Consider the following 20,287-nt stretch of genomic DNA (forward strand, 5'->3'; position numbering starts at 1 on the left):
TACGCGATTTTTTCTGTGATTTTGTTTCACGCGTTTTTTTTTTTTTTTTTTAAATGATGATGATGGTCCCACCTCTTTCCCCTACAAAGGCTTGAGCGGGACGAGTTATCTTATTGATAATAATTGAGTTACTGAGTTTATTACATCATACTAACCAGTAAGCACATTAAATTGGAAAGAAAACGGACTGGTTATCCCGCAGACATAGATTACTAATCGATAGAACAATTTAAGCCTTTGTCTAAAGTATTCATTCCATGGCATGTCGAGAGAATTTCCAACCCGGGAAGACCCTAGACCGATCGGGAATTGAACCCAATGCCTATGTCAGTATTAGCCATGAATTTTCAAGGGAAATCCCGCTTTATCAGATCCCCGGCCACGGCCTGCAATTGCGATCGTTTCCGAGTTCTAGTAGCTGAGCAAACCCAAGCCTTATTCTAGCCGACACTTCAGGCCCATCACTTCACATATCCCAAGGCATGTCAAGAAAATTTCCAACCCGAAAAAATTCTTGACCGATCAGGAATTGAACCCAATACCTATGTCAGCATTAGCCTAGAATTTACAAAGGAATTCCCGCTTCACTGGATACCCGACAACGGTCTGTTAATCGTTTTCGAGACCAGACAGCTGAGCAAACCTAAGCCTAATTCCAGCCGATACTTCAGGCCCTACATTCAACCTGGGGTATAAACGTGTCAACCTGAATCTGCAATGAGATCCGCCACAACACAGAAAAATCTTGATATAATTATCTGTTGAGAAGATGAATTTACAAGTATTCCGATTGAGCTATCCCTAGCTTACCTCAGGTTTCCACATTAAACCCATTGGAATGACTTTGTTTTATTCGATCAAAAATTCTTTTGCTTTTGTTCAATCTCACGTTTCTCTATGTTTGCCAACGCGCGCGGGCTCAAACTATTGCAGACTTCACAATTATTTTTTAAATTTAATTGAATAACTAAGATATATATAAAAGCAAAAAAAAAATAAAATACCATCATCACCATAGTCTTGACAAGAAAAATACACGGACACACATACACTCAAAAGACAATAATTTCCTCGTTTTATGAAATAATGAAATAATGATGATGATCTCCTCAAAAAGTTTGTACTGTACGAGTTCTCTTGTTGATCTTTATGTAACAATTATTAAAATAACCAGTAAGCACATTGAAGTAAAAAACAAAACAAACGGACCGGTTATATTACAAACATAGATTCCTAATTGAAGAACAATTTATGTTATCAACTTAACGTATTTAACCCATGGCATGTCGAGAGAATTTCCAACCCGGGAAGACCCTGGACCGATCGGGAATTGAACCCCATGCCTATGTCAATATTAGCCATGAACTTACAAGGGAAATCCCACTTTATCAGATCCCCGGTCACGGCCTGCATTTGCGATCGTTTCCGAGTTCTGGTAGCTGAGCAAACCCAAGCCTAATTCTAGCCAATACTTCAGGCCCATTACTTTACATATCCCAAGGCATGTCAAGAAAATTTCCAACCCGAAAAAATCCTTGACCGATCAGGAATTGAACCCAATACCTATGTCAGCATTAGCCTAAAATTTACAAAGGAATTCCCGCTTCACTGGATACCCGACAACGGTCTGTTAATCGTTTTCGAAACCAGATAGCTGAGCAAACCTAAGCCTAATTCCAGCCGATACTTCAGGCCCTACATTCAATCTGGGGTATAAACGTGTCAACCTGAATCTGCAATAAGATCTGCCACAACACAGAAAAATCTTGTTATAATTATCTATTGAGAAGATGAATTTACAAGTATTCCGATTGAGCTATCCCTAGCTTACCTCTGGTTTCCACATTAAACCCATTTGAATGCTTTCATTAAAAAGAATTGTTTTTGCATATGTTCTATCTCAAGTTGTCTATGTGTGCTAACGCGCGCGGGCTCAAACTATTGAAGATTTCACAAATATTGTTTAAGTTAACCATCATCATTATAGTCTAAAGATAAGAAAATACAAATATCCGTTAAACTTCGTCATCTTACACACTAACATTAATTATATGCAGGGTCAAAAATCTAAATCATGCACGCATGTTTTTTACGCGATTCCCTCGAAATTACGTGGATTTTTTACGTGATTTTCTTGAAATTACGCGACCTACTGTCGCTTCGTTGGGAAGAGAAAGAGAAGTAAGAAAATTCTGCGAGAGCGTGTGCGAGTGTGGTTGTGACGAGAGCGCGTCGACGATGGGGCAATCTTTTTTACTCGATTTTTTTTGCACGCACACATCAGCCGCGTAAAAAAAGTATTCAGTTTAATTAAAAATTAGGAAATTCTTTTACGATGATAATTTTTGTGGTTTCAATCGTCGTTGAAAATTTCTGCTTTCCAAATTGGACCGCTTCGATGTTTCGATATGCATAGCGAATATTCCGATTTCACTTCATCACGATAGACCAATATGATTATTTTAAGAATGATTCTGGCAGAAGCGATTGAGTTGTAAATTTGCACCAATTCGACACGGATTGGAGATGGTTTTGTCTCTCCCTGTATATTCAAGCTAGAATCGCGATATGATTCGATAGGAAACGTAACCATAAAAAGACGGGTGTGTAATGTCGAGGATATAACCAGAGAGACATAGGACTACATAGTTCAGCCTCAGCATTAACATATATTGTTGTTTGCTCATTGTCTAGAACGACACTGATCTAGGATTTGAAATGCATTGTTAATAAATCTTACTCAAAAACTGGTTTAATATTAAAAACTTTTATATCTCAAAAGTTTTCGATGAGTTGTGCAATGTTGAAATTTTCGTCTCTCAGATGTGGGAAAATCTATCTCACTCTCTCTCTCTCTCTCTCTCTCTCTCTCTCTCTGAAGTTCAACGAGAATGTTTTTTCGTCCTGAATTTGGACATCTTCTGAATTGTACAAATGTTAACCCATATCATGTTCACTTTACGATGAAATCCAAAGTTACCACATGTTTTCATGCAATGTTTTCAGCTATACTGAAGAAATGAAAAACCATTGTCGGCATCAAGAAGTCACTGAAAATGAAACAATTTTTCGGCTTATCATAACTCGCCGAAAAATAGGATTGGATATCCTAGTTGTTTTTCAGTTTCTCTTAGCAAAATTATCAAACATTATTCCCAAAGAAATAATCTCCAAATTATGCTATGTAGCACCTTTCGCAGAACGGGAACAAAGAACCGAACCGAATCGGGTGATGGCGGAGGTGATAGCAACCGCAGCGGAACAAACTTTCACCTACAGTTTTCAATCTAAAAACACAGCTCTCAATACTGGAAAATACCATCATTACATCCGTCTTAAAATACGCTACATTTTGTCGCCACTCTTAACCCGGAACAACGCACACATTCGTGATTACTATTTTGGTAGTATAAAGTCTAAAATGTAGTGTATGTATTGCTTCAAATATATACAATTAATAGCGTACGATTGCTTTACAATATTTACAACGCATTACCAGTCACTCACTGTGTCGTATGTCGTATGGCTCAACTGTCTTAACTGTTCTGTCTATCCACCAACACGTAGTATGTGATGGGAGCTACGAAAACTTCCCCAAATGTGATTGAAACTACCAACACTACCTGATTCTGGTGAAACATCAACCGAAGGACCTGCCGTCGTGCTGCTGCTGTCACTCCGCTTATACTGCGGCGTCGGTCGGACCATAAAGCGGGCCGAGGCGATCGTCTCCTGTTGCATCAGGGGTAGCGTCCAGGGCTGTGGCGTCACCACGTACACCTTTTCCCGGGTGTGCGGCGAAATGGCGATACGGAGGTGCCGCCAGTTGTCCCTACCTTTGAGACGGTCCCGCAGCGACGGGAGCATCGTCGTGGTGAGAAACTCCCACGGGATGGCTTTGGTGACTCGGTGCAGCGGTGCGATGCTGGACCTTCGGATATAGTCATCGCTGGTGAACTGCTGCTCGGTCCAGGTGTCGATGCGGCGCTGAAGCAGCAGCGGATCGATGTCCCACTCGCTGCGTTCGTAGATGGGGACGGGATCTGTTTCGGGATGCTCGGTTGTGGTGGGGGTTGGCGCTGGCGTGGTGATAATGGTCGTCGTAGGGGGTGTTGTTGTTGTACGGAGCGTCGTCGTTGGAGTTGTCGTCGGAGGCGGCGGAGCGAACGTCGTCGGTGTCGTCGTCGTTGTAGATCTTCGAAAGATGACTGGCGGAAGCGGTCGAGTGATAAATTCATGTTCCTCGTAGGGTTTCGAAGATTTGGTGATGATTTTGGTGGTGCGTAACAGTTGCGAGAGAGTCGTTCGTGGCGGGTATGTGTGACTGGTTGGGGACGACCGCGTGCGGGTGATGTTAGCCACGTTCTGGGCAAATTTAGACGGATGTGCCATAACTATGGCTGGACGAAATGTGCGAGGGTGCGGTGTGGTAGCGTTCAGACCCGTCAGATTGAACACCGGAGGCATGGGGGTCATCTTTGGAATTCTCGCAGTGAACGGTTTAGAATAGTTGGAAACTTTAACCGGTTCAAACTTTTTAGTTTTTGTTGGTTTCTCTGGAGCGGCGGTCGAAGGTCTTGAAAACGGTCTCGTACTCTTCTTGCGAAGGATATCTTTTAGGTTGGTTGTAGAACGCAAATACTTCATGGACTCGCCTTTTTCGAAAGTCGATTTCGACGGCGAGAAAGTTGTAGTCGTGTCAACCGCAGAGGTCACGATGCTGGACTCTTCCAAAATATGATCGTTCTCATCTCGATCTTGGTATTTGAAAGGTTCCGGTTTCTTGTAAGTGTTGTAGGGTATAATAATCTGAATTTGTTTCGGCTTCTTGGTCGACACGATGCTGCGGTGACCTCCAATGGCTGCAGTTAGAGATAACACACGTGCAGTAGATGTCGGTGGCAGCGTACTTTCGGTAGTATAGACTACAGTGGTCGTCGGAACTTCAGTAACCGGTGCTTCCGTTGTGGGGCTGTGATAAATATTCGGAGGATTCGTGAAAACCTTGTTTGCACCAAGACTTGAAATGGGTCTCGTCGGTGGTGGATATGTGGAAACAATGACCGAAATAGTTTCCCTTGCCTCGGAGTCTTCCTCCTCACTCACCAGATCGTTGAATTCATCCAGATGGGTAAGATGATGAGTTCCGGTGTGCTGCCTTGCACGGTGGCTGAAAGGGATGCTTGTTTGAAGATTGGCTGCGTAGATAAGCTCTGCTCCATGTCCTAAATCACCTTGCTCTTGTGGGATCTCTGGCGCTGGTTGTGGTGGTGTTGACGATGGTTGGAAAGTGCTTGGCTTTTCCGTCGTCGCTGTCGTCATCGTCACCACCGAGGTAATATATTGCTTCTTTGGAGTCTCACTGGATACCTCGATGGGTGCAGTTACCGTCACTCCGGTTATATGATCATCTTCCTCCGATTCGTAGTCTTCATCCTCTTCCACCAGCTGATTGGATCCTGTGAAGGTGATATTCCGGTGTTCGGAAGCTGCTGGCTTCGAGTCGAGGTTCAAATATGGCACCGTTGTGTAGACAGCAAAGGATGAAGATGCAACTTGTTCAGCATCGGAGAGTGAATTGTTAATTCTACCTCCGAAGGCACTCGTTTGACTGTAGCGAGTGTAGCTATCGGACATGGACTTTAGCGATTGAGGATATCCATACCCTAGTTCTATGACACCATCCCGCGCTTTTCCGGGACGATGATACTTATATGGATCCGTGTGGAATGAGGTCGCCGTGTAGAGTGGTGGAACCGGAGAGGCACTCAAATTGGGTAGCTGAATCGAAGCGTACGGCTTGTCCTCGTTTTGGATGGGAAGAATTTTAGCCGGTGGACTGTAATCCTTGTTGGTAAAGTACGAAGCGGAGACCTGCCGGAAAGTGATTGGAATAGCGGTCGCCGGTGGGTCCGGTCCTCTTGTCACCAAATGGGCTATCGTAGGGGCGGCTGATTGAGCATAAGGTAACGCCGTTGGTACAGTACGCGGTGCAGGCGTAGTGCTGACTTTAAGATCGTGCAACTGTTGCTGAAGCTGCTGTTGCTGAATTTGGAGCTGTTGGAGTTGAAGTGTTTGTAATTGTTGCTGTTGTTGATGAAGCTGAAGCTGGATCAATTGCTGGTCGTGTGGTTCAGCGGTGATAATCACCGGTTCGTGTTTGATTGTTGCCGGGGGATACGCCGCTACTGATTGAACTTGACCTTTGGGTTTCACTTCAAGCTTGATTGGCTTTTCCGGGGCAATTGGATTCAGTGGAATGGCGTTCGGCGGTATTTGCGTCACGGGGATATGCCCCTCCGGGGAAGCAACTGGAACCCATGGCACATTGTTGCAAGGGTGATAATTGAAGTCTTTGAAAATAGTCGGACCGCCTGGAAGTGGTGCAATACCTGGGGCAGGAGTTGTAGGTTCTGTATCGCGGAATTGATTGCTTTTTGGCACCGGCTGCGAGGGTCTCAGTATTCTTGGATCATGCTGCAGCCCACCATTCGACTCCAGCGGCAGCGTTGGAGGGATATACGATGGGTACTGGTGATTTAGTCCTTGAGAGACACTGTTGTAAATGTTTCTGTTATTGTTATTATTCGCGGCCTGATACGAGTTAGTTACTGTATGATAGCTACTTCCACTCCCCTTAAAATTGTTGTTTTGATAAATCGGTTGAAAACCTCCGTTCAGCTGGTTGCCGAAATTAGGTGCCCCGTAACTGTTACCCTGCAGAGACGATCTACTTCCGTTTCGGATCTGATCACTCGCAGCAGTCTGCAGCGGAAGCTGCGAATTCGCTTGCTGCAGCACATAGTTTTGCGGTTGTCTGGGTGGAGGCGGAGGCGGTAGAGGAGCGGGCCGTTTGTCACTGCTATCGTCTCCGAAGAAGTAGAACCAGTTGGAGAGCCGCTGGAAAAACGAGGGGGCCGCCGTTGTCGGGGGAGCCCGATAGCGATAAGGTCTCTGAGGTTGTGACTGTTGCGGTTGACCGTTTTGGATGTTGTTGTTATTGACGCTTCCGTGTGGCTGCAGCTGGTTTTGCTGTTGCTGTTGCTGTTGCTGTTGATACTGTGGCTCCGAGCTAATTAAACTGAAATCATTCAGTATCATAAGCAGCAGGAATATTCGCCAGACACTCTGGAAGTAGAGAAGTAGAAACGAAAATAGAATTGATTCATTTTGCGGTTCGCGCTTCAGATAAATTTAATTAACTGCCACTGGGCGGAAATCTGTGCCGCGTTGGCAATGGAAAGGAGCAGTCAATATGAGTGATTTTATTTTCATCTAACAACGATGAAGCCGTGGCCACGCTTCCGCCATAAGCTGATTATGAGCCTACGGCGAGAGCAGCAATGATCAAGTTTATTAGTATGCTTTTTATACGTTCTGTTTCCGTGTGGGGGTGGTTTCTCCTGTGGGGTATGCGAAAACATGCTTTCTAGTGCAGTGTTTAAATTTAAAGCCTCTAGTAATTATTGTACGCCACGGTATCTTAAATATAGCATGAATAATGTTCAACTCGTAACATTTTTTTGTATAAATCATCGTGATTTACATATTCTTTTATATATAACTTTTTTCTATTTAGAAACATGACAAGAACATGTCGAAAGCGAGAATCTACACACAAAAATTTTACGAGTAAAACAATATTTGTTTCAGGAGTCTTCATACAACAACTCCTTATATTCCAGAAGCTATAAAAAAGCGTCTTCGAGAAAAGTTCATATTTTAATAAGATCTAAAACTTTGTCGAATACGCTATATCTCTAACTTGACTATAAACAAAAAATAGGATTAGTTGTAATTTTTTCAAAGAATACATGAACAAGTTGTTGCTAGAAAAAAAAATTTTCTGTAAAAAGTGCCCATCTTCCGCTATATCGACGACTTGTTAGAAGATGTAAGGGCTATTCATATTTTTTTTTGAGAATTTAAAAAAAAAACATTTCTGAGAAAAATTAATTTAAATTTTTTAATTTTTTTCCAGCGAAATTGTTTTAAATTTTTTTTCTTAGTATTTTTCTATGATAATTGTATTTCATCCTTTGATCATAATTTTGTAGGTATTATAGTTTTTGAGTTATATATTATTTTTGAAAATAAATAATTTTTTCTTGTCCTTTTCAAAAAGTAGTCTTATTGTTTTTTGATTATTTCAAGTATGCAAAGTTGCTTAAAAGACCTATGTGTTTACACCCACAACGTTTCACTGCTATCTGAGATGGTGTCATCTCCTAAAACAAGTTGGCATGAAATTCGTCTATACAGTATTTTCAAGAAAAATATTTTCAGACAGGACTTACAAGAAACATCTGGAAGAAATGCTTGAAATGGCCCGAAAGATGCTTCGGGAGGAAGATTGAAAGTTTCGGATTATGACAGACCTCGGTATTTCAGAAGCAGCTCTGAGAAAGAGGGTCATATTAGTAAATAATTCTTTGATTAGATTTTTTTCTATTATGGGTATGTCAATTTATGCAATGATGTCAGCGAATATATTGGGCGGTTCGGACCAGTATTTGAGAGTGAGCAGTCTGAGAAACAAACCCACTATTGCAGACCATTGCACAATGGTCCAGGAGATGCATTTAAGTGGAAATTAGCATTTAGGGCTCGACAGTTATTCTTTACACAAAAACTGTCTTCGACAAAGTTGTTACTCATGATAGAGCGCTCGCTTTTATGTTGTCAAAAATAGGGTGACCAAAATTTTCGAGGAAATAAAAAATATAACTTTCTTATCTTTATGGATAGAGGTAAACATAGTTCGACAATGTTGTAGTTCCAATTATTTGAGACAGCTTTGTAGAACGAAGTTTTTCTCTATCTCTTGAAATAACCGATATAGCGCATGTTTTCTAAGTTACGTTAGGGTCACCATGAAAAAAACAGTTTTTTTGCTCTAACTTTTATGTTTCAAATTTTACATGCAAACTGTCTTCGAAAGACTTTTAGAACTTACTAATACAAACATTTTTCGATGCAGAACTTGTCAATATCTCAACTTTACTCAAAGTTATTGATATTTCTTCTCAAAAAACATGCTCATTTCATTTGTTTGTCATTCTTTCTGGGGCAAACGTGAACAAAGTTTATTGGCGGCATTAGAAAGAGCATATTTCACTCTACATGATGTGTAATTTTCAACACCATGTTATTGTTTGTGTTTGAGTAAATTAAAATTGAAATCATGAGTTTTTGGGTAAAAAAAACCATTAAAAACATTGAGTAGGATTAAGATATAAACAAGTTCTGCATAGTAAAATGTTGATATCAATAAGCTCGTACGAAGACAGTTTTGATGTAGAATTAGAAATACAAAAGTCAAAGCAGAAAAAACACGGTTTTTCATGGTCACCCTAATGCAACTTAGAAAAAAGCGTTAAATCGATTATTTTAAAATATAGAAAAAAGATTTGTTTTGCATAGTTGTTTAAAATAACTTGGGCTTCAACATTGTTGAACTATATTTATCTCTATCTATAAAGATAAGAAAGTAACATTTTTCATTTCATCGACAATTTTGGTCACCCTATTTTTAATAACATAAAAATGAGCGCTCTATCATATGAAACAACTTTGTCTAAAACAATTTTTGTCTAAACAATAAATATCTCCCACAAAGTTGTTTTTAGCGCCTTCTATCTGAGTTGAATTAGGGTAACTATGAAAAACTGGTTTTTTCACTCTAACTTTTATATTTAAAACTCTACATCAAAATGGTCTTCGTACGACTTTTAGATCTTATCAATACCAACATTTTGCGATGCAGAACATGTCGATATCTCAGTCCTGCTCAAATTTATTGATGGGTTTTCATCCAAAAACTCATTATTTCAATATTAATTTAATCAAACACATAGTTTTGAAAATTACACATAATAAAGAGTGAAATCTGTTCTTTCAAATTCCGTCAACAAACATTTTTTATGTTTGCCCCAGGAAGAACGACAAACAAATGAAAAGAGCATGTTTTTGGGAAGAAATATCAATTACTTTGAGTAAAGTTGAGATATTGACAAGTTCTGCATCGAAAAATGTTTGTATTAGTAAGCTATAAAAGTCTTTCGAAGACAGTTTGCATGTAAAATTTGAAATATAAAAGTTAGAGCAAAAAAACAGTTTTTTTCTATGGTGACCCTAACGTAACTTAGAAAACATGCGCTATATCGGTTATTTCAAGAGATAGAGAAATACTTCGTTCTACAAAGATGTCTCAAATAATTGGAGCTACAACATTGATGAACTATGTTTACCTCTATCTCTAAAGATAAGAAAGTTAGATTTTTTATTTCATCGATAATTTTGGTCACCCTATTTTTGACAACATGAAAACGAGTGCTCTGTCATGAGTAACAAATTTGTCTAAGACTGTTTTTGTCTAGAGAATAACTGTCAAGCTCTAAATGCTAATTTCCACTTAAATGCATCTCCTGGACCATTGTGCACTGGGCAAATCAATTCTTGATGTTTGTTTCTGCAGAAGCCAAAAACTTAATCAATATTGAATTGAACATAATTTTGTCACTTCCGAATAGCATACCTGCATCAGCTTGTTCTTTTTGACGTAAGATTACGTTTTACAGTAAGGATAACAATTGAAAAAGAGCATGTCACGTTTTAATGAAATAGTTTTAACCCTTATTTGTGTTGTGAGCGGATTTCGATGATTTGCACACCATAGAAACGGGTTTTTTTCAGATTTGTTTGATATTTTATACTATACACTCCCCTGATTCGTAAATGGCTTAAAGTTACGAACATTGGAAGCACTTCCGTTTTCCCATACATTTGTTCTGCGTATTTTTGTGTTTTCTTACCCACTAGAGTCAATAACGAGCAACTTATGTAGCGTTGAGGCACAATTTCCATATTCAAGTCGACGATCAGCAACAAATGAACAGATTCACACTCATTCTTCGCTAGCGGTACCTGGCGCACAAGTATAGGAAGTATAGGAAGTATGTGAAATCTGTGAACGATCGTGGGTTCATTGCCGGGACTCTACATTAACAATCTTCTAAATGGCGTTTATGTCCTACCTTGATATAATGGACCCAAAAATTTGAAAAAGAAGGGAAATCTCTCGCGAGGGCAAGAGTGAATGTGAATCATCCTCACCAAACCACCCAGATTAGAGTCACACAAAATTTCTACTGAAGAGCTAATACTAAAATTTCGATGCTTTTTAAAATAATATTCGTCGTAAATTAGTAGTCCTACATCAATAATCCAATCAATGTCCTGGGCACAACCTTCTACATTTTCTTTATTGAAATAATCAAGCATTGTTCCGATAAGACATTTTTATTACAAAAACTTCAATAGATCGACAATTAGATTATGTTGTTGCTTAATACATGTAACATTCTTGCACTCTGTGGGTTCAGCAGTTCAAATCTTAACTTTTTTTTTTTTTATCCAAAATATATATTTTTATTAAGGCTCATATGGCGTCAACCTGACGGGGCCGGGAGTTCAATATTTCGACAATGTTTGCCTTATAACTATGTTAGTAATATGTAACCGATTACTCGCGGTTGGCTCGAGGTTAGTATTACAAGTGTTTTCGTAATTGTGATGTTGCTGTCTTCAATGATCTGTACCTGTGCCCGACACGGGATACTTCCTATTGGGATGCAGCTGACCATTAATCAGCAACGCCCCCCTAGTCTGTACCCCATATCTAGCGTGGTGCGTCTTCTCGAGGAATCCAGGATAGAATGGTCACTAGCCGGCGCAATCATCAGCTCGTGTAGAGTTGTCATGAGCGGTACAACCTTTGGCTTTTGTTGAATCATCAGTGGACTGCACAACCTTTGGCCCGTGTATCTGTAAAGAGTGTGTGTATGTATTGCCGCGACTAAGTAAAAGTTTATAGATCGAATAGGAGGGATACGAAACAGGGACACAACGAAGGAAAAATCATTAAACGTTGACATCGGCGTTCCTGAGGAACAGGTATAGATGAAGCAGAAGATCAGGATCACGGCTACCTAAGATATCCCGGATGCTCTCAGTGCTCTAGAGAGCTGAGAGCGAGCAGCATGGAACCGGATACACGACCAGACAATATGCTCGATGTCGTGGTAGCCATCGCCACAATCACAAAGATTGTTTGCTGCGAGCCCAATTCGATAGAGATGCGCGTTTAGGTTGTAGTGATTGGACATAAGCCGAGATATCACGCGAATGAAATCACGACCGACATTCAATCCCTTAAACCAAGCTTTCTTAACTTTGTTGTCATTGAAAAATAATTTTAACTTTGTTGTCATTGAAAAATAATTTTAAAAAATAACAACAGTTATAAACATTTTCGAAAAATGAACTTCAAATATTGAACAGTTCACTGCATATACAGACATTTAAAATCATGCAACAAATAACCTAACGTTGTTCTATGCCAAATATGCGATCGCACCCCGGACACAGCCGTTCAACTTCATCTTTTAACAAAACTAAAATTATTACAGATAAACCAGTTTTTGTGCCTTGAGAAGACGATCTGGTGCAGTAGTAACATCCATACCTCTCACGCTAAAGCTCACGAGCAGGGCTCGGCATAGTCATATTGAACTGAGGATAGTCAGAAATTCTCCTTCGTATTCAACTGAAAATGACTTTTGGCTTCTTCACGCAGTTTCTCCTTCAACAAGACTCAATAGTCGGGCGTTTAGTCGCTATCTCCCTCTATGACCCGACTACCTTATTTCATCATTCCCCGTCAATTGGTCTTCATTGCATTTTGAAGTTACCCCCCTCAGAACGAATTCGTTTCTCTCTCTCATGTATCACATATGCAAGTATCGATGTTTGAGTTCAACGTGGTTTGACATATACTACAGGTGAGCTAGATGTTTTTATATTAAACACTAAAATTACTCACACATATAAAATAGCGTGCAGTGCTGTGTTCAGAGCCACTGGCAAATTTGTGATTTTTTTGTTATAAACCCGTTTTTCTGTATGTTTTTTTTCACAAAATCGAGCTTGGAGACAAAGATTTTCTATGCTCGGCCCAATCAATATTAAAATCACCAGTAATGATAATTCTGAACAAAAAAAATCTTGTATGTGCTGTAGCCATACATCTTTCATAAATTCTAAAAAGTCCTTGTCGCTACTACTAGGCGAATGGTATATGCCTGCGTATATCCTAGACATTTTGCATCCTCTGACTTCTACAGTTAGAAACTTATTGTCCCCGTATGTATCATTGTAAATTTCTTTAAAATTTATAAAGCTCGAAATATAAATAGATACGCCTCCCATATGAACAGATCTCGATAAGCAATTAATCATTGTATATCCTACTACATTAAATCCATCCAGATCAGTTGATTCTGTCAAATGTGTTTCAACCATAATTAGCAGTTTTGGGTTTTCACTTGATAACAATATTTCTATTTCATCGAAGTGTGTCCGTAATCCAGCCACATTCAGATAAAGAACATTATATCTTCCATGTGTTCCTTTCTTGAATGGCTAAATTGAGAATTCCATGCCAAACCGATGTAGTGGTTCTCAGATTTTCGTGAAAATTGATAGTTTTGTTCCTTATCACAAAAAAAATGACCCGTGTTTTTTCAGCCCATTTCCATTTTAAGGTGATCAGAAAAATCAAATTTTCCCCTTTTTCCTAAAAATGATTTTTTTTCGAAAATTCATAACTTTTGAACCACTGGACTGATTTAGATGATCGACAAGTAAAATTAAAGCTAGCTAGCTTTTTAGAAAAAAAAAATAGCTAGCTTTATTGGAAATATTTTCGTAATTATTTATTGTATTTATTTTTTATTGTTAACATGGCTTTGAACTAGAGGGCGCTATATTTTTTTAATGTTTTTTTTTTTCTTAAAAGGCTGAGGATTTTTCACCACAACATATCCATAAATCAGAGATATGTTTTTTTTCGTTTTTGAGTTATGATTTTTCAAAACTAACCGATGGTTCGAAACATTTTTTTTTCTTTTTCCCAAAAATGTTTTTTGCCATAACATTTGAACCACTGGACCGATTCAGATAATCGACAGAACATTTTAAGGTCAATCAGTTAGTCTATTTGGAAAAATGTTACACTTGTGAAAAAATGTATTCGCATAGACGCATAGATCTAGCGCAAAAAGTTCCAGAGCTTTGGTCCAAAATCCAGGAGGCAATTACTTTATTAGACTACAGCTACATGGGTACTTGTGGATTCCGGAAGCCATCCACCACACCCAAATTATTTGAAATAATTTATGCAGAATTTACAGATTTGAAGAATTGATTTCTGAAGATCCAGCAAAAATAACAGATTTTTCGAAACGTCTAATAAAATTTTCACAGATGAATCTTTCATACCAAGACGATTGAATGAATAGTTCAGAAGTGTTCCTACTTCTCGTTTACCTTCTTTCAACGAAATTTATTTTTAACAATATAAAATTTCAAGAACACTTGTTCTATTTTCGAGATTTATAATAAACTAGCTGACCCGGCAAACTTCGTCCCGCTCAAAATTAGTTTTTTGATATCAATACGTTCAACATTCACGTTTTCCTGCTAAGCGCAAGTTCATGAGTACATAAGCAGAACTGTTCATTGATTGATCTTCTAATTGACCCCGTTGAATTTACCTTTTACTCAAAAATTCCTAGTACTTCTACCAAAACGCATCATTATTATATCAGATTATTTTCGGACACAATTCTCGTTCAAGATTTTACAACCATTGGCAAATAACATGTTTCTCCGTTAAATGGAATAAATGTTTGATACAGAATAAAGACAGACCCCTCTCCTCTTCTCCCCTTAGAGAGGGGGGAGGAGTGTCCATTTACCATAGAAACGTTTAGTGCCCCCTAAAATTTTCACATGCCAAATTTGGCTCCATTTGCTTGATTAGTTTTCGAGTTATGCAGAAATTTGTTTTTCATTTGTATGACAGCCCACCCTAAGAGAGGGGGGAGGATTGTCGAACCACCATAGAAACATTTATTGCATCCTAAAACCTCCACATGCCAAATTTGGTTTCCGGTGCTTGATCAATTCTCGAGTAATACTGAATTTTGTGTTTCATTTGTATGGTAGCGCTCCCTTAGAGAGGGGGGAGGGGTCTCAAACTATCACAAGAACCTCCCCCGACCCCAAAAACCCCTACATATCAATTTTCTTGTCGATCGTATATATATATATATATATATATATATATATATATATATATATATATATATATATATATATATATATATATATATATATATATATATATATATATATATAGTTTCAGCTTTCCAAAAAAACATTTCAAAAATTAGGATCTCTCCGCTCTCGTAACCTCAAAAAACAATAAAAATACAAACATTTTCTAAGTTTTCGCCCAAACAGACATTTGATGCACAGTTTACATTTTTTCATTCAAATATATTTCATTTGTTGAAAAATGTCGAAAATCGATCCAATTGTTTCGAAATTACTAATTAGATTATAGAATGGTTGAAATCAGCGAAAAAAATTGGAGAATATCATCTAAAACCGGGAAAAGCACGATTCTTTGTGTACAAATCTTTCAACTTTTGAAAAATAATATAAACAGCTAGGAATTTTCGGCTCAAGAAACCCATTAGTGCGTTTGTACCGGTGCAATTATTTTTCTACCTCGAAAAGCAACAGTTGGTCGATGCATTGGAGGATAGAACTCACCACGTTATCACAGATATACGAAAAGTGATCGAAAATTGGAGTTACCGATTGGACTTCCTCCGAGTCAGCCGAGGTGGCCAAATCCAGGAAATGATTCTTAAATGAAAGTAACCAAAAATATTCCTCGAATAAAGTCATTTTTATGACAATCAATACCATTGTATTTTATTACAGTTTAATTTTACATAACTCTATGAAAACATCCTCTATATACCGGGTTTTCCAACTTTAAATTCCGAAAGTAAATTGAAATAAAACACACTTAGAATTCGAATTTCGATGAAACTTTTATTTCAAATTAAAGTTTGGTTTATGCCATTATGTGTGAAATACAACGTCATTCAAATGTCCACCTAGGGCTTCCTCGCATACCTTGATCCGGAACAGGTAATTTTCGATAATTTTTCAGCACATATGGGGCGGTATCTCGGTCATAACTTCACGAATGTTGTCTTTCAAATGTTCAAAAGTTTGCGGAGAGTTGACATAGACACGGTCTTTCGCATAACCCCACTAAAAAAAGTCTAGCGGGTTCAAATCGCATGATCTGGACGGCCAATTGGCATCACCAAAACGCGAAATTATGCGTCCCTCAAATAACGTTCGCAATATGGCCATGTTCGGTCGGTCATTTTCAAAGAAATACCCGATGACTCCACCAGACCATAATGCGCACCAAATAGTAACTTTTGGCGGATGCAATGTCCTCTCAACTATCACGTGTGGATTTTCTGAGCCCCATATACGGAAATTTTGGGTGTTCACATAGCCACCGAGCTCGAAATGTGCCTCATCGCTGAAGAAAATTTGAAATTCAGCATTTTGCTGCTGTTGTTCGTTTACCCAATCGACGTATGCCCGACGCATTCCATGGTCACCACGCTCTAATTTTTGTACCAGTTGGACTTTATATGGATGTAGGTGCAAGTCCAAATGCAAAATTCGCCACAATGATGTGTTTGACAAGCCCAATTGCTGAGCACGCCGTGGAATCGAAACATTCGGGTCATCCTCCACACTGGCAGCAACAGCAGCAATATTTTCGGCCGAACGCACATTACGATGGTGCACAGGATTCACAACATCCGCTACGGATATTGATATACATTAGCGATTGTGTGCTCTGTAGGCCGTCCATGACGACCAATATCCGTCCGTAATGCTCGAAAACCATTTGCCGGTTTTTCATCATTTTTATAGTATAATTTAACAAAATTAACACGTTGTGCGATGCTAAAACAATCCATATTGTAAAATGGCAGGCATTCAACTAACGATATGACGCTTTGGTTGACAGCTATGTCAAACGGTTGTCAGCGTAGGGCTGTATACTTTCGGAAGCCCGAAATGGAAAACCCTGTACTAAAAAAAAACTATCGCGAAACTAACGAAACAAAAAATCCAATCAACCGCAACTTCAACGATTTGTTTTGTTATCAAAACCCCGCTTCGAACTCGAATCTAACATAACCCCCAAATTACCTCATCCGAGGCAAATACTATTACATGCACACCACGTCGCGTGCGTGTTTATCATGTATCCGGATGCTGTGCGTCAGCATCTCTGACTTATGAAATATTGGCACACAGCGCATGCAAATTGACATCATCGACAATTCCACTCCCGGAGAAGTAGTAGATAGCCACTGCTTTCTGTTTGTTTTATTTGTTTACCCTTTTTTTTCTTTTCTTCCCAAAGTGTAGCGTTGGGCACTTTCACTGTCTCTCACGTTGACGCAGTCATAAAAACATTTTCGAAGCTTTTTTTAGACATCTCTCTTGGAGCTTATTTGCCAAAATATTGTAACGCGTTTAAAGAGCCTGCTGCTCTGCTCGGAGACTCAATTCCCGAATTGACACTGAGGAGAAGATGGTTATAAAGTGGGCTCAAAAGTGCTGCATAAGGCGCATTCATCTAACAGGGTGGATGAATCTCTTTTGCCGAAACGATTTTCGGAGCTTTCCTGCGTGATCACAAGAAAGGTTAGGTTGACACAATTGCAAATAAACGGCTGAGGTGCCGCATTGTGCGCCGGTAAACACAAGACACTGCGGACCATAATAACTTGCTGTCGGGGGGTTCTTTTCATTTTAATTGCCGTTTTGGTTGTTTTGTCTGTGTTTAGTCGGTCTCTTTTGTTTCGTTTTGTTTTTTTCTGATTTTTAATTTTTGGCGCTGAATGCTAAGGGGAGCAACATTCAAGCGTACACTACGAGCGTACGAAATAGCAGTGATAAATAGCAAATTGTTGGTTCCCACCGCCCAACGACGCCTAATGGGTGGAAAGCATTAACGTTGAGTAGTTTGTTCTGAATGGGAGGGCGAAAGTGGTGCGTGTGATTCGAGCATTGATTTTTATATAATGCTGTAGTGTAGTGCTTTGTTGAAAATAGTGGACCCCGGAAAATTGTCGGTGGTTTACGTTACGTTACGAAATTTTGGATGAGCTTTTCCGCCGTTTCGTAACCGACGAAGGGCACTTTGTTCGGTATGGCTGATTACACAACAAGTTTTACCGGTGACAATAAAACTGATTAAGTTTATCCAGTTACTTACTCACAATCATTACAAAATGTTTTATAACATGTTCAGTGTTTTGCGCTTGAGAAAAGTTTTGATAAAAAAACTGTAAGCAATACGCTCTGAATAAGGTTATGGGAAAAAATGTCAAAAGTACCAACAGAACCATCGATTTCCGAAATGGTACAATGTGATTTCCGATTTCCACCTATTTCAAGTTAGGAATCACTTAGAAATGTTACGCGTTGTTTGACTCCAGAAGCTCGCCCAACTATGGTAACTGTGAGTGAGACGAACAGTCTGGATGTGATAGCTCAGAACTTAATTTGAATAATAAACTCCTGAATTTCCTACTCATGTCAATGAGTACCCCTCTTCCCTTAATAAGTGATCTCGCTATATGTCAGTTTCACCCGCACCTCAAAATTTACTTTATGCCTATGAACTTGCAGCTCGATTCAATGCAATTTTGACAGCATTTTTAATGTGTTCAATTTGTTTTTTTTTGTATTTTCAATCTTAATATTATTTATTTATTTATTTTGGCTTAACGTCTTTACAACATTCACAATTTGCAAATTTTCTTGTGTATCGTTCGTTGCTCGGTGTTTTTAGTGGTGTGGCTTGCAAGGCCTGTGACCAACCCCACTATCTCGCGGGAGGACCATCGTGATACTGCTGCTTTACGTCCCGAGTACCACCAGGACTGGGCAAAGACGCTTATAGCGGCGTCAATTCGCTTAGAGGAGCTGTTTCAGGGTTTTTGTGGCTTTTCTTGGGGACTGACAATGCCCAATGCTTATCCCACCACACCCTAAGACAGTTCCCCTTTACCAGTGCAAGCCAGAAAAACGATCTATGACGATACAATTTCTGACCCGAACGGGAATCGAACCCGAAGCCCTCATCTTGGCAAGCGCAACGCTTACCACTAGGCCATGGGGACCACTTAATATACTTGATATATCTTAATATACTTACAGTAAATTCTAATTATTTTAAAATGATTATGCTTATGTAAAATAGTGTTCGGTTTCGTCAAGATATTTTTTTATCAAAAGGTGTCAAATCGTTCTCATTGATTTATTCAATAAATTCAGTTAAATTATTTAATACACTAAAAGTTAATCTGTAAATAAGTTTTGTTTTTCTCAACTTTAACAATCCTGAACATCAAAATCTCGGCTAAAACATCAAGTTTCCTAAAACCCAGACATGAAGTAAAAAATAAATGGATCCATCCATTCAGGATTGAAGTTATTCTAAATTCAACGTTAGCTCGTTTTTGAACAGTTTTCCTCTACACCCTATTTACAATTTTTGAAATAAAACTAATGGGCTTAACAGCAACCAATAAACAGGCTCCGATATTAATGCATCTCGAGTATAGCGTTAATCTTCCAGATCATAGAAAGCTAGGGCACCTTGGTCACGCTAAAGCAATAGGATACAGTGATCCGATGTACGTTGTACTCCGTTCAGGACACTCTTCTCATGGGCTCGATTTTAAAAGGGAGAGTTTAATTATTCGGTATTACGAAATAATCAAGCCAGTAATCATAACTACTTTGGATGAAGGACCAGACGAGATTTAGCGTTTTAAAACGGTCATAGGCAGTGTTGTCACACGTAAATATTTATCTGGAAAAGGTACAGATTTTTTAGTTATTTTTGGTACAAATTTGGTACGATACAGAGTACAGATTTTCGTCAAAAAGTAAAGATGTATTCCGATTTTTTCCGCTTTGCTACACATGAACAAAGCAACATAAAGGTACATGACGACTTTTACGCCGCAGTATCGCTTAGTGCAGCAGATCCTAGAAGCATTTAAAATGTCATAAATTATCAGTTTCATAAGGATAGAATTCCTTACAAGGATCATCCGAAAGGATTCGCGCCAGTCGAGGCGACCGTGATGATGAGGGTTTCCGTAATGCGCTTGATAAAAATCGATTGCCCAGATCTATTGGATATAATCGTACTAGTCGTCAAATTTATATGTCGTTCTATGGCTTTGTGTGCTATTTATGCATGTGAAATAATCCCTTACTATCTTGAGCATTTATTGAGGGACATGCATAC

The 20,287-nt window shown here is 39.0% G+C and overlaps 2 protein-coding genes across 2 annotated transcripts in view; one reads left to right on the forward strand and one right to left on the reverse strand.

The window, feature by feature from the left end:
- The window catches only part of LOC129770295 (high affinity cAMP-specific and IBMX-insensitive 3',5'-cyclic phosphodiesterase 8), a 495,796-nt gene that overhangs the window by 293,674 nt on the left and 181,835 nt on the right, over positions 1–20,287 (forward strand). The window lies entirely within an intron of this gene.
- The window catches only part of LOC129770294 (mucin-2-like), a 74,822-nt gene that overhangs the window by 22,144 nt on the left and 32,391 nt on the right, over positions 1–20,287 (reverse strand). The window contains exon 2 of the mRNA XM_055773029.1: positions 3,624–7,128. Within this exon, the coding sequence (XP_055629004.1) occupies positions 3,624–7,128 (3,505 nt within the window). The remainder of the gene's footprint in view (positions 1–3,623; positions 7,129–20,287) is intronic.

This window comes from Toxorhynchites rutilus, chromosome 2 (genome assembly GCF_029784135.1).
Source record: "Toxorhynchites rutilus septentrionalis strain SRP chromosome 2, ASM2978413v1, whole genome shotgun sequence".
Lineage (NCBI taxonomy): Eukaryota > Metazoa > Arthropoda > Insecta > Diptera > Culicidae > Toxorhynchites > Toxorhynchites rutilus.